General features: G+C 47.9%; 1 protein-coding gene and 1 non-coding gene across 3 annotated transcripts in view; one reads left to right on the top strand and one right to left on the bottom strand.

The window, feature by feature from the left end:
• The window catches only part of LIMS2 (LIM zinc finger domain containing 2), a 201,757-nt gene that overhangs the window by 25,207 nt on the left and 163,583 nt on the right, over positions 1-12,967 (bottom strand). Inside the window, exons 1-2 of one of the 2 annotated variants that reach the window (XM_068200998.1) lie at positions 7,961-7,984; positions 7,891-7,913 (exon numbers count right to left, since the gene is read on the bottom strand). The exons of the other annotated variant lie outside the window; for it this stretch is intronic. Coding sequence (XP_068057099.1) covers positions 7,891-7,901 — 11 coding nt within the window. The 5' untranslated portion in view covers positions 7,902-7,913; positions 7,961-7,984. Of the gene's footprint in view, positions 1-7,890; positions 7,914-7,960; positions 7,985-12,967 lie in introns of those variants that run through there. 2 annotated transcript variants of the gene reach the window in all.
• TRNAQ-CUG (transfer RNA glutamine (anticodon CUG)) lies at positions 11,441-11,512 on the top strand. Its single transcript has one exon. It is a non-coding gene; the product is annotated as a tRNA-Gln (tRNA).

Below are 12,967 nucleotides of genomic sequence, written 5' to 3'. Positions count from 1 at the left end.
GCAGCTCACAGTTCTCCCAAAATGCAAGAAGAAACTAAGTTTGATTTAGCTCTTGCTAATTTACTGCCACGGCATATATCACAGTTGAGACAGCCACAACACAATTTCAGAAAGCTTCAACCCATCCAGAGTAACACCAGACCACTTCAGAAGGCTTCAGGCATCTGCTCATACAAAGTAACATCACTCCGCTTCAGGCATCTGCTCATCTTGTTCTTCAGCCCAGCCTTTTATCCCCTCATGTTGATGCACGGCACCTGTGTGCCCTCTGTTCCCTTGGTGGTTGCTCAGTGCACCTGGGCACTCCATGGCTCATTGCTGTCAGTGCTGCTCACCTGATTCTCACAGCTGTGCCCACTGGGGATGAGGCTTGGCCATTACCACAAACTGTGAACCTACAATTTACCTCCTGCACAACATTAACTAATGAAAATTCAGGAGTAAAATTTTAATGTGAAGCGTGGAAAAAGTAATGATCATATCAAGCAGTGGAATTGTCTGGACAGATTTAAGAAGCTCTGGTTTACATGTTCTCATGAAGCAGCTACACTTGAAAGCTTCAGTTTCTGAAGCTGGATGGGAGTTATTTACAAAAACTAAAATCAACAAGCTCGCTATTAACAGTATAGGTAAAGAATTGACTACTGAACCCTAAAACCCAAGGAATGATAGAATTTTATCAACATTTTGAAAAATTACTGCATTTCATTCTTTTTTTACTCCCACAGTGCCACACTGTCATGGTTTGACACTGGCCAAGCACCAGGCACCCAAACAGTCGCTCACTCACCCTCCCCTGCCACAGCTGGGCAGAGGAAAAAAAATTAAACAAAGGGTTCATAAGTTGAGATAACAACTGGGAGAAAACACTCCAAGGGCAAAACAGGCTCAACTTAGAGGTATAAAGTGAATTTCTTACTAAAATAGTGAGCGGAGGATAATAAGAAGTAAAATAAGCCCTTAAAACACCTTTTTTCCCCCATCACCTCCCTTCTTCCCACTGAGAGTGCAGGGACACAGGGCATGGCGGTTTTGGTCAGTTCATCACCCACAGTTTCTCCCACTGCTCAGTAAGAGGAGTCATTCCCCTGCTACGCCATGGGGTCCCTTCCCACAGGAGACAGTTCTCTGTGAACTTCTCCAACATGGTTCCAATCTCACAAGCAGCAGCCCTCCCACAACTGCTGCGGTATGGGTCACTCTTCCATGGGGTGCAGTCCTCCTCCAGCTGGCAAGTAGGGGCCCGTTCTCTCCACCTGGTCTCCCACTGGATCACAGTCTCCTCCAGGCATCCACCCGCTCCAGCGGGGGCACCTCCTCCATGGGCTGGGGATGGATCTCTGCATCCCCCATGGATCCCCAGGGGCTGGGGGTGGATCTCTGCATCCCCCATGGATCCCCAGGGGCTGGGGGTGGATCTCTGCATCCCCCGTGGATCCCCAGGGGCTGGGGGTGGATCTCTGCATCCCCCGTGGATCCCCAGGGGCTGGGGGTGGATCTCTGCATCCCCCATGGATCCCCAGGGGCTGCAGGGTCACAGCTACTTCACCATGGTCTCACCACAGGCTGCAGAGGAATCTCAGCTCCAGCACCTGGAGCCCCTTCTCCCACTCCTTCTCCAGGGACCCTGGTGTCCATGTTGTTTCCCTCACGTGTTCTCACCTCCTCCTCTTCTCTGGATAGAAAAATCTGTGCCCCACTTTGTTTTGATCTTCTTCTTCGTCAATATGTTATCACAGAGGTATTACCAATAGTTCTAACTGGCCCAGCCTTGGCCACGTCCATCTTCAGAGCCATCAGGGACTGGCTTTGCTGGACATGGTGGGAGCTTCTACCAGCTTCTCACAGAAGGTACCTCTGCGGCCCCCCCGCTACCAAAAACCAGGCCATGCAAAACCAACACAAGCACTAATGCTGGTTCTGAACAGTCTAGCACAGAGCTTGAAATGGGAAAGGTTGTTGCTTTCCTGTTATTGTTAAAAACCGAAAGCTTTCTCATCAGGAAAGCTCTTTCCTTCTTAATCTACTTGGAAATGAAAACAAACCGACCTCATCCCCTCTGGCTCTGTGTCAACAATTCTCACTTTAAATAAAACAGCCCCACCAACAGAATCGAAAATCTATCAAATCCTGGAAAATGCTTTAACAATGCCTTTCCCTTCATCTTGAAGACATACCCAGGGATCCCAGCTGCCATGTCTGTCCTGCTGCTCAGCAGTGACCCGGTGCCACTCAGCCGATCCTGCCGGCGCTGGTAAAGCTTGGAGGCTGCCAGCCCCCGGAGCCTCAGGCCAGCCATGGCACCCACGGCCCCTCTGCAGGGAAATGCAGGGACGCAACTGGAGCAACACCAGCAGCACCGATACTCAGTGAGTCACCTTCCTTTGGGGAGTTGCGTTTACATTTTAGAAGAGCTGAAGCAGGATGCATAGACAGCCGATCAAGCACTGTTTCTTACAACCTGTCTGCCATTCTGCCATATTCTTAAAGATCTGACAGCCTCTTTCCTTTATTCCGCTAGGAATTATCTACTTAATGCAGCACACTAAGGGCTACATTAGCCCCTTATTCTTTCCTAGCCTTGTAGAACTCATCTGTATAAATGTCACAAGTGAGGTAAAAAAAATGAATCCTGAGTCTTCACATAATTAAGACACTTAAATCAAGAAAACTTTCTGATCAAAGCACAGAGACATGCAGAAAGGCAAAGCAGATTATTAGAGCTCTTGATAGCAAACACTAGAATTTACTGCATATCAATATCTGACCCTGGCATCTCCAAGTGCTTCCCTGCAGGCTGCTGTACTACACCACGTCCTAAGGATACTATAAACAACAGAGCTGTTCCTTCCACTTGGACAAAGCATATTCCAAGAAACAAGGTTGCAAAGACTTCTGCTCTCCGGACTCATTGCAGCCGGCAGCAGTCGCACACAGCAGAGGGTCAGGAAGCAGGGAGGAAGAACATACTTGGCATTCCAGGCTCCAGAGCTCTCTGGCCTTCAAGCATTACCATGAAAAATATCGTAAGAGTCATTACTAACAAATTACATTTCAGTAAACTAAACAAAAAAAAAAAAAGTGAGTGGAGGGGGAAGGAGGGAGGGAGGGGTTGGAAAGGGAAATGAAAAGGAAAAAGAAAGAGGATTTTTGTAGCATGAGCATGAAATACAGCTTGGAAAGCTACAGAGGAAAGAAATGAGAGGACTGATGACTTCATGAGTTCTAAATTAATATTAATGAGCAGGAAGGAATCCCTTCTGACACTTAAAGAAAAACAGAAGGGTTTACTGGGGCCCAATAGAGCAGGCATGAATAAAGAACAAAATACTTTTAAAATCACAAATCAGCAGTCTTAAAATCCACAGCGCACTCCCCATTTTCTTCCAGAGGAAACTCCTTCCAGAGTTTCAGCTTCTGACCTGACAGCAATCTGCCACTACCATTTCTTTCAAACTGTAGTGTAGTTCAGCTATTTCTATTTTACAAAACAAATGGAATAAAGAAAAATGTCCTCCATACTGGGTGTCTCTGCTGACCTTTGAAATTTTAAAGCAATAAACAATTTTTAAAATGTAAGATTAAATCACCTTTTTACTTCTAGCAGAAAGCAAAATATTAAATCACCACAACAATAATCTCCTTTATCCTTAAGCAATCTGACAAAAACCCTCCTTCTCTCTCAAACACTTAAGATTTTACCTGACTCATATGACATGATTCTATTGGTTTTTGAATAATCACTCTTCCATGGAAACTACGACTGTCTTCTTCAAAGGGGAAGATGAGGGAATTAAAGAAAAAAAAAAAAAACCAAAATCTCAACAGCAAACATCCTGTCTTCCCATCCCTCAACACAAGCTCGCTCACTCACTCCTCTCTTGCCACCTTACACACAGAATGAAAGTGCACGGGTTTGTTTTTCCTTTCCCTCTTGATAGATTGCTTTGAAGAGACAGGTTTGATGCCAGACTCTCACAGATGGTTATTTTCTGGGCCAAAGCAGAGAAGAAAGCAGCCAGACTTCTTTCAGGCATTTTCAGGTTCTTCCTCAGAGAAGGACCTCTATGGCCCCAGAACAGACTAAGGACCCTCCTATCTAGAGAGCAACAGAGAGCAAATTTAGACTGAAAGATTAAGATTAAAACCACATTTTCAACCCAGAAGAGCAGAAATGGCTGCTTCTAACTCAGAGAGATATCTCTTATATATTTAATAAGATAAGAAATATCATATATTTAATACAGGTACTGTCTGCTCAGCACCAGGAAATCTTTTGTAATATTGTCCTTTATACTCCCTCCTCTTTCAAACCATTTTACTTACAACTGCTTCATGTAAAGCAGCAGCAGCTCTCTACTGAATTAAAAAAGCATCTAACCAGCTAGCCTAATTGAAAATAATATACTGTTATTTCTTACCTTCACTGGATTAGGAACAACCAATAAGCATATCTGTAAATGCAGCTGCTCTTCTTTTGTTGACTACAGGAAGTACATAGGCGTATCCAGATCCCAAGTCGACCAAGTATAGTGATAACAAAAATTTCTTATGAAGATAATCATGCTCTGAAACATGCACTTGGGAAATATTTTTTCTTGAGCTTTGTATTAGATTAATTTCTAAAGGCAACTCCAAACAGCCCTAGCATTTTTCACCTTTGAGTTTTCTAATCAACATCACAGCAGCAAAGTTTTAAAGGAAACTCTCTTCCATTTTTGTTTAGTTTCTCCTTTGGGCATTTGACAACGTTTTGCTCGCTGGTCATTCACAGATCTTCTTTCTTAGGAATAAGCTCATCATGAAGACAAAAAAAAAATAAAACAACAAAATCCAGCTAACCAAACAAAATTAATCAACCCCATCCCAAACTCCAACAATCCTCAAAAAGGCAAAAGTCAAAATGAACAGATGGACTAAATACATCAAATACAATTCTAGAAGCGGTCTTCCCTTATTTATTGGTAAGGAAGTACCAAAGTTAACTTCTAAATGCTCCAAAAATCACACCAACTGTATTTATCAACACTGAAAATCACAGAAAGACTGCTTAGAAACACACTGTTCTTACATCTAATACACTATCTTATACAGAATTCATTTTTAAATGTAGTTAAAACAACATGTAACCTCATAAAACTAAAGAGTGTGGCCAGCAGGTCAGGGAGGTGGTTCTCCTCCTCTATTTCCCCAATAGCCCAGCCCAGACCTGGCAGTCACAAATACTATTTCTAAAATCCAATTATCTAGTTATCAGTTTTCTCTAGCAAAACACAATCCTCACACTGTAAAAATGCAGCTAGTGGTATGTTTAAGATTTGCATTTCATTTGCTAGACAGTCACCTAATTTTAGTAATTTTTTTACTATAAGTACACAAAAAGAAAGATGTGCACTTCTTTTTCCTGGACTTATATTCTTCCCTAATGCGAAAAATCAATACATCAAATCACTGCAGATTTTTTTAAATTCAGGAGATGCCTCTGCAGCCAAATGAGACAGAACAATGAAAATGGAGTTATTTTTCATGTATTTTAATAATAATGCATCTGTAATCAGAGTATCTAGAAGAGAGCCCTTTCCTATTTCTACTTTATAAGGAAGGTGAAGTGAAAAAGAATACTGTTTCAGTACACCATGTTTTCCAGTCATCTTCACTTTAGAACACTGTAAAACGAACACAATCATTCCGTGTCAACAGTTTCAAGACCAAAGGGACATTTATGTCCCCTTCCTGACTCAGGAAGGTTCCCACTGATGGATATTGTGGGGATGCTCCAGCTGTGAAGCAGCTCATCTCCTCCCAGAACCCTGAAAATCCCATGTCCCAAAAGCTGGAGTACATCTGACTACATGACGTCAGCAGACTTGAAGAACTCCCAGATAACAAACAGGGAACATCTGGTTAGCACTCAGCAGAGTGACCCGTAGCTGGATCTAAGGAAGAACATTCTCAATGCTGAATTCTTTCCAATGCCATAGGAGTCTGTCCCAGCCTGAAAAACAACACTGAACACCGTGCTTGTCAATGGCATCGGCCAGGCAAGGTGCTGAGCAGTGCAATGTTACAAAGACACTTTAAAGCTTTGCTGGGAAACTACTACCCTAAATGGATGATACTATAAACAAGGAAACAGCCAGCTGAGTTACAGCTGTGACAAACAACTTCAGTTAATTGTCCTGTCCTGGGAACCACAGCAGACAGAACTTTAGAAATAAATGTTCATAGCTGACAAACTTCCCAGGACAAACATTTCTGAAAACATCAAATAACACCCGCATTCACTTTTCACAAGCTAAAGCCAAGGCCTGCTCATTTTAATAACCCTCTGAAGTAAACCCAAGGAAAAGGGAACAGAAGTCCTGCCTCACTTTGAACTGCACACTTTGCAGTGTCTCAGCTACCCTGGAATTGTCCACCCAGGTTCACACTTCACGTCAGAGCTTCCAGTGAACAGTGTTGCACTTTAACAGGCAAGTTTCAGAGGCAGCATGGAGAGAAGACAAAGATTACTGTCCACCAGCACTTCCCACTGTCCTGCTGAGTGACTTCACCCAATGTAAGCCTGTCGTTCTAAACAGTACCAAGCCACTCAGTTTTGAAAAAATAAAATCAGCTGGGTTCATATAGCCACAGTTCAAGTCTTCTCCATCCTTTTTCCATTTAAGAGCTGGATGGGTACCCATGACCTGTGAACATTTAAGGTTCCTGAGTCTTCCTCTAGCTGTAGGATAATGAATGTAAACTTGTAAATACACACCTGTTTCACACGTCAGAAAAATAAAAAAGGGACCAGTAAAGACACAAGGCAAAACCCAGAAGAGTTTTGAGCATGTATAATGACCCAAGAGCATCAATTAGTCATCATAGAGACCAAAAATAATACATTCCCAAATCATAAATGAGCATACACAATTATTCAGCAGGTTCTCACACCCAACAACCCACTAATCAAGATCCACTTTGAATGATCAGAAAACGCTGCATAATACAAACATCAAGACTTGACACAAAAGGAAAGTGAATATTTATACACAAAGTGCTCCGAATCAATCTCAGTATTCCTAATCACAAAGAACAATGCTTCAGAACTACAGTAACATAGCAGGACTCACGAGGATGAGTGTCCTAAAAAGGGCACCTTGCTAATTGTAGTATTACTTCTCCATGCATCTCATCTCCAAAACATTTCACAAAAGCAAGCTTATTTTCAGAAACTGCTTATAACGTCTCGGTTTTATTTTACAGATGGGACAAAAAAGTGACATTAAAGCACTTATGCAAACCCTTGCATAATGCCAGAAAATGCCTTCCCCACTCCTCTTCTCATTTACAACTGTCAATTAAGTTGCTTCACAGCGTTCTCCACTGTCAGACAGAGTAAGAGGAGAATCAAGCTCCAGATTTAAACAGCTCCTGGAACATGTTAACTCCAAGACCAGCTCGAAGAAGAGGAGAGTGACTCTGTCGGCAGAGGGGCTGCGTGTAGATAGGCGAGAAGGGCCCCGACGGGCAGCGGTGCGGGCACACCGGGCGCAGGCTGCCAGCCCGGGTCACGCCGTGCGGCCAGAGAGCCTGGCCGCCGAGCAAGCACAGCTCACTTCTGCAGCTGCTCCCGCCCAGCTCTGCCTCCGCTCTGCCCTCCGCTGTGTCCCCGTGCAGGGCTCAGGCACAGCGCAGCAGCTCCGCGCTTGCACGCCGGGCCGGAGCGTGCCCCGCTCCGCCCAGGCCTCCCAGCAGCAAAGCGTTCTCCCCTGACCCTTCCCGCCAGGCCCCCACGGCGTTACCCGGGGCCAGAAGGCGCTGTTCCCGACACGTCACGGCCGGCCCAGGGCGCTGAAGGCGGGCACGGCCCAGACCCCCGCCCGGCTCCCGTGTGCCCGGCCTCACCTGCCCGTCATGGCGGCGAACCCTGCGCCGCGGCCGAGGGGCTGCGGGGCGGGACACGCGGCTCGGCCCCCGCGCTGCGGCCGCGGCGCTGCTGCCCCGGCGGCCAGCGCTGACCCCGCCCCGGCGGCGGCCCCGGCCCCTTGGGCGGGGGCGGGCACCGCAGGCCTCGGTGACTCAGGGCAGCCCCCCCGGACCTGCGCATACTTTTCCTATAAAGGCAAAGGAATATGGAATAGCGAGGCTGCGGAGCGGAAGGACGGGGGAGGCGGCGGCGGCACAGGCACGGCGCTTGTCCCTGCCCTGCCGCCGAAGCTGCTTCGCCCCACCTGGCAGTAAACACATGGCAGCCACTATGAGTGTGGGGTGAAGGGGACAGCGCTGGCCGAGCCGCTGCCCGGCGCGCCGTCACATACTCCGCACTGCCGGGACTTTGTTCCTGAGATCAGAGCAGCCGCGCTTCCAGCCCGTCCTGCGGGCTGCTCATCCCTGCACACAGCCCCGCGGCGAGGGGAAGTGGCTTTCCGGCGTTTTACCCTCGGGGTGCAGAAGACAGGTCTGGAAGGCTTCTAGAAAGTGGTCATGGCAACCATTGCTGCTAAAGGATGAGGGACCGCGCTCCCCAATGAGGGCCCCTCCAAGTGCAACGTTTTTGATAACATGTCATCCCTGCTTGCCCATGTTCAGGCATACTCTGATGTAAAATGAGTCACCAAATGCCATAGGAAGCTTCTGACCAAAAGCAATTTCAAACTTTGTTTTCATCTTGTGAGATAGCCTGGTATGCTGTGACCATTGTTACATGTATTGTTGCATCTTGACAGTGATGACAGAAACTGTCTGTGCTCTCTGTTTTCTGGTGTCCAAACAATCTCATTTTTCAGCCCTACAGTAAACATTTAAAATTGTACATTGTTCCTCCCATCACTGTCTGAGTAACTGTTAGCCAGGTATAATGCAAAACACCACACTGCCATGCAGTATTAGATTTTGATGAGTTCCTTTTATGAAACCCTGGCTTCAATAAAATGATCCCCCCTCATAGGATGGGGGAAACAATTGGAAGGGTAAAAATGCAAAAAAGCTAAAAAATTTGAGTGGAGATATTTTAATCAGGAAAAAAGGGGGAAAAGGCAAACAAAACAACAACTCAAAGTAAAACAAAATCAAGAAAAACAAATTATGTAAGAAATTCCTAATTGTTCATTGAGGAGTTGGAAGATTTGGGACTGAAGGAGTGAAGTTGAGCTTGGGAAGAATAAGGAGGGTTGGGGGAAGGTGTTTTATTTGTGTCTTTATTCCTCGCTGTCCAATCTATTTTCATTGGCAAGGACGTAAGTTAATTTTTCCCCAAATCAATCTGGTTTGCCCACATGGTAATCAGTCAATGATCTCCCTGTGTTTATATTGACCCACAGGAGTTTTTATCTCATTTTCTCCCCCTGTCTTGTCCTCCTGAGGAGCTGGAGTGCGAGAACGCTGGGTGAGAGCCTGGCAGCCAGCAAAGCCAGGTCATCAGACATTTGCATCCAGAGGAATGAGAAAACTTACACAAATGAGAGAATTCACACAAAAGAGAAAGCCAGAACTCAGGGCAGAGCAGAAGCAGCTTCAGACCTGCCTGGGGCACAATCAGGGAGGTAGATGCAAGTCAAACCTTTCACAATAAGAGAACACTAGTGTTTTCTCTGTGATGTTTCCCAGCTGTGATGCACTGGTACAAGTTTTCTTTTGTTCCGCTTGTTTGACTCGTCTTTCCAGGATAGAAAGCTTGACTTTCCAAGAGTTGAATCAGTGTTGAATACTTTAGTCTTGAATTCATATCACTTATTTTTTGCCTGTGTTTTAAACTGAGTTTCTATGCCATTGTGGGAAGTGCTTCAGATGAGCAGCAGACAAGCAGGTGTCTACCAGAAGAGACCTTCAATTTCCTGAATAAACTGGAAAAAAGCAGGAAAAAAAAGGTCAATAAGACAAGTTTTATTTTACTATTTCTTACCATATTTGGGGCTACATAATTGGTATCATATTGCAATGCTCTATATTCTGAACATCATTGCAAAATCTTTGGTCCGATTTTCAAAGACATAAATGGGAGCCATATCAACAGCTGTTGGGATTGACAATTTAGAGCAGGCTGTCACTGCATTTTGTAAACAGGAACATAATTCCACACAAAGGCTTTTGACACCTTGCCAGCATGCCCTCAGACCACCACCATAAGGATCTGGTCTCTAGATGGATGTTTGCAGGACTGACTCTTCATGTTTTTTCTTGCTTACCATATTAAATACTTTTAAAATTATACACATCAGGGGCTTTGGGCAGAACCAGGTAGCACTGGCAAGGGTCTAAAATCTTGTAGACAATTTATTCAGAAAGCTTAACATGTCTAGGAATGACAGAAGTGTGTCGAGAGCAGAACAGAGAGGAAGGAGAGAGTGAGGGCCAGCAGCATCAGACTGGGTTGGGGGCAGTCACATTTAAACCCTGGGAGGAGCAAAGGGGTGCAGTGGGAATGTTCTGGGCCGATAACTCAGAGGTTCACGGATAGAAACCATTCTCTGCTAGGACAAACTTTCCCCAAGGCTGCCTCACCCAACAATTTCAACCTGTTTGCCTGTAACTCTCTGGACACACCTGGCCCTGGCTCTCCTCTTCTTCTGCCCCTGCCACCTGGCCCAGCCAACAGGCGGCCGTGGAGTTGTGCAGCAGCAGGCACAGCTTCCCCCCACAAGACCCTGCATATTATGGGCACACAGGTATTCCTCCCTTCGCTGCAGGCAGCTCAATCCCCAGCTTCCCAGGCACAGGACAGCACCTCCAGGCCTATGCAGGGGCAGAGGAGGCTCAGGCTGCTCCACATGTGCTCAATGCAGGTATTGCCAATGGACACTGGTATTGGCTAGCGGTGGCTGGGTGTTGGGAGTGGAGGAGACACTGGATGCTGTGGGCAACATCTCTCCTGGAAAGCCTTTAGAGGTTGGCCTGCCCAGGACACAGCTGGTTCCTGGTGCCACTACAACTCTAAAATACCTGTGAAGCTTGTGGCATCCCCAGCACCGTTGCTGGAGCACGTAAATATTCCGGATGGCATTCCATTCTGCAAAGTAGCCACGGCACTGAAGAGGTTTCCTGAAAGGCCAGGGGCCCATGGGGGATTCCCCGGTGAAACAGGACTTTCATTCTAGAACTGGAGTGGTTCCATTATGAGCACCCAGCAGTGTGAGTTTGCCAAGCCCACGTGTCAGAGCCAGAGGAGCACAGGCACATGCCAGTAGCTGGAGCTGGGGTGTGTGCAGGGGTCTGGAAGGAGGGGCCAGCCAGGGTTAGAGGTACAGGAGCAGGAGCCAGGCGAGGGTGTGAGGTGGTGGCAGTGCAGGAGACAGTGCCCGTGGGCACTGGAGGAGCAGGAAAAAGCACAGGCTGCGGGACAGCAGGAATGGGGAGCAGCAGTGCTCCAGGAGCCTGAGTCAGAAAGGGCTTGTTGCAATTTGGGAAAGACAAGGCTGAGTGGGGCTCAGCACAGGAGCCAGAGGTGTCTGGTGCAGGAGGTCCTATGGTGTAATGGTGAGCACTCTGGACTCTGAATCCAGTGATCTGAGTTCAAATCTCAGTGGGACCTTAGCTTTTTGGTTCCCTCGGGCTTTCCCTCAGCCTGCTTACACACTCACAGCTCTCCTCGGCTGCTGCTTCACTTGTGGACTGTTCTCTGATGAATCACACAGCAGCTGAGGTGCAAGACCACCCACTCAAAATGGGTCAGGCACAGGACGCTCCTCTGGGACCATTGGCTCCTATGTCAGATGCATCCAAAAATGGACACTGGGCTACACGCTCTGGGCAGCTCTTTCCAGGTTCGATCATTCCCACAGCAACACCAGGTTACCGCCTGTGGCAATAGTTGTCCACTGCTGTCCCCTCTCCACCCCTGTCCACTGCTCCTTTCTTGCTCCTTTCATCTCTGGCTTCTTTTCCTCGTTTCCCTGCCAATTTCTATCTATGGCAATGCAAATCGTTCAAGGAGCTCTACCAACATTGGGCAGTGCCCATTCATTGGGGGTCCATTTGTCGCCATGGGAGAGGGAAAGATCCTCCTTCCAGAGCAGGTGGTAGGTGAGGGAGGAGGAGAACAAACGACCACGACTCTCCAGCGATGCTGCACAAAGGCTTTAATGAGAAGGAGCAAAAGCAGCGGCACAGAACAGAGACCAAGGAACACGTGTGCGGGGCCAGGGAGGGAAAGAGATGGGCCCATTTGCCAAGGCCAACGGGGATGATGTGCCGGCCTCAGCAGATCTGACCACAGCGGGGGAAAGGCAGACACAGGCCTGAGCCCCCCAGGCCAAGGGAGCCCCCAGAAGAGATGGGAACCCCCGCGGTGCTGAGGGAGCTGCCCACAGCCGCTGACAGAGAGGATCCCACGGCTGTGCTCTGAGGGAAGGAGGTGAGGATGGGGCCCGGCATGGTCACCACCACCGGCGAAGGCTCGATGTACACCGTGGAGTCAGCGCAGCGGGCGAGGCAGGGCTCACTGCAGCTGCTTGCAAGGGGAGTTGGGCCACAGGGGCCGCAGGGCCGTGGGGGACAGGGTCTGCAGCAAGACATCTCTCGGTGCGCGAGGCAAAGCTGCAACACAGAGCAGGGAGCACCAACCTGCCTCAGGATCAGTCTGTCTCTCTGTCCCTCAGCTCTCTCCAGGGACACATTTGCTCTTCAAAACACACTCTGTGCCTACAGCCCCCACCACCCTCCTCGTGCCCTCCCCATGGCACGGCACGGGAAGGCCGCCCCGCTTCAGCAATAGCACCCAGCACAGTGGCTTTAAGGCCCCGGTGGAAAGACTGCTCACAGCCCATCTCCAGAACAGACATGGCTGTGTTAGAGATGTCCTGGGATGCACTGGGACATTGTGTTACTCCATGGCAGGTGCAAATTCTGCTGGGCACATCCCCCTGAGGCTGAGCCCCATTGATCCCCTTCTGCTGGAACAAAGCCCCCTCTTCCCCGCTGTCCCCAGCCACCAGCCTGGAAAGGCTGACGGCCTCCAACAGCTCTGTGTCAGGGCCAAGCTGAGGCA

The sequence above is a fragment of the Anomalospiza imberbis genome, chromosome 10 (assembly GCF_031753505.1).
Source record: "Anomalospiza imberbis isolate Cuckoo-Finch-1a 21T00152 chromosome 10, ASM3175350v1, whole genome shotgun sequence".
In the NCBI taxonomy this organism is placed as follows: domain Eukaryota; kingdom Metazoa; phylum Chordata; class Aves; order Passeriformes; family Viduidae; genus Anomalospiza; species Anomalospiza imberbis.
The sequence above is the reverse complement of the archived record's forward strand: the minus strand, read 5'-3'. Positions and strand labels throughout refer to the sequence as shown.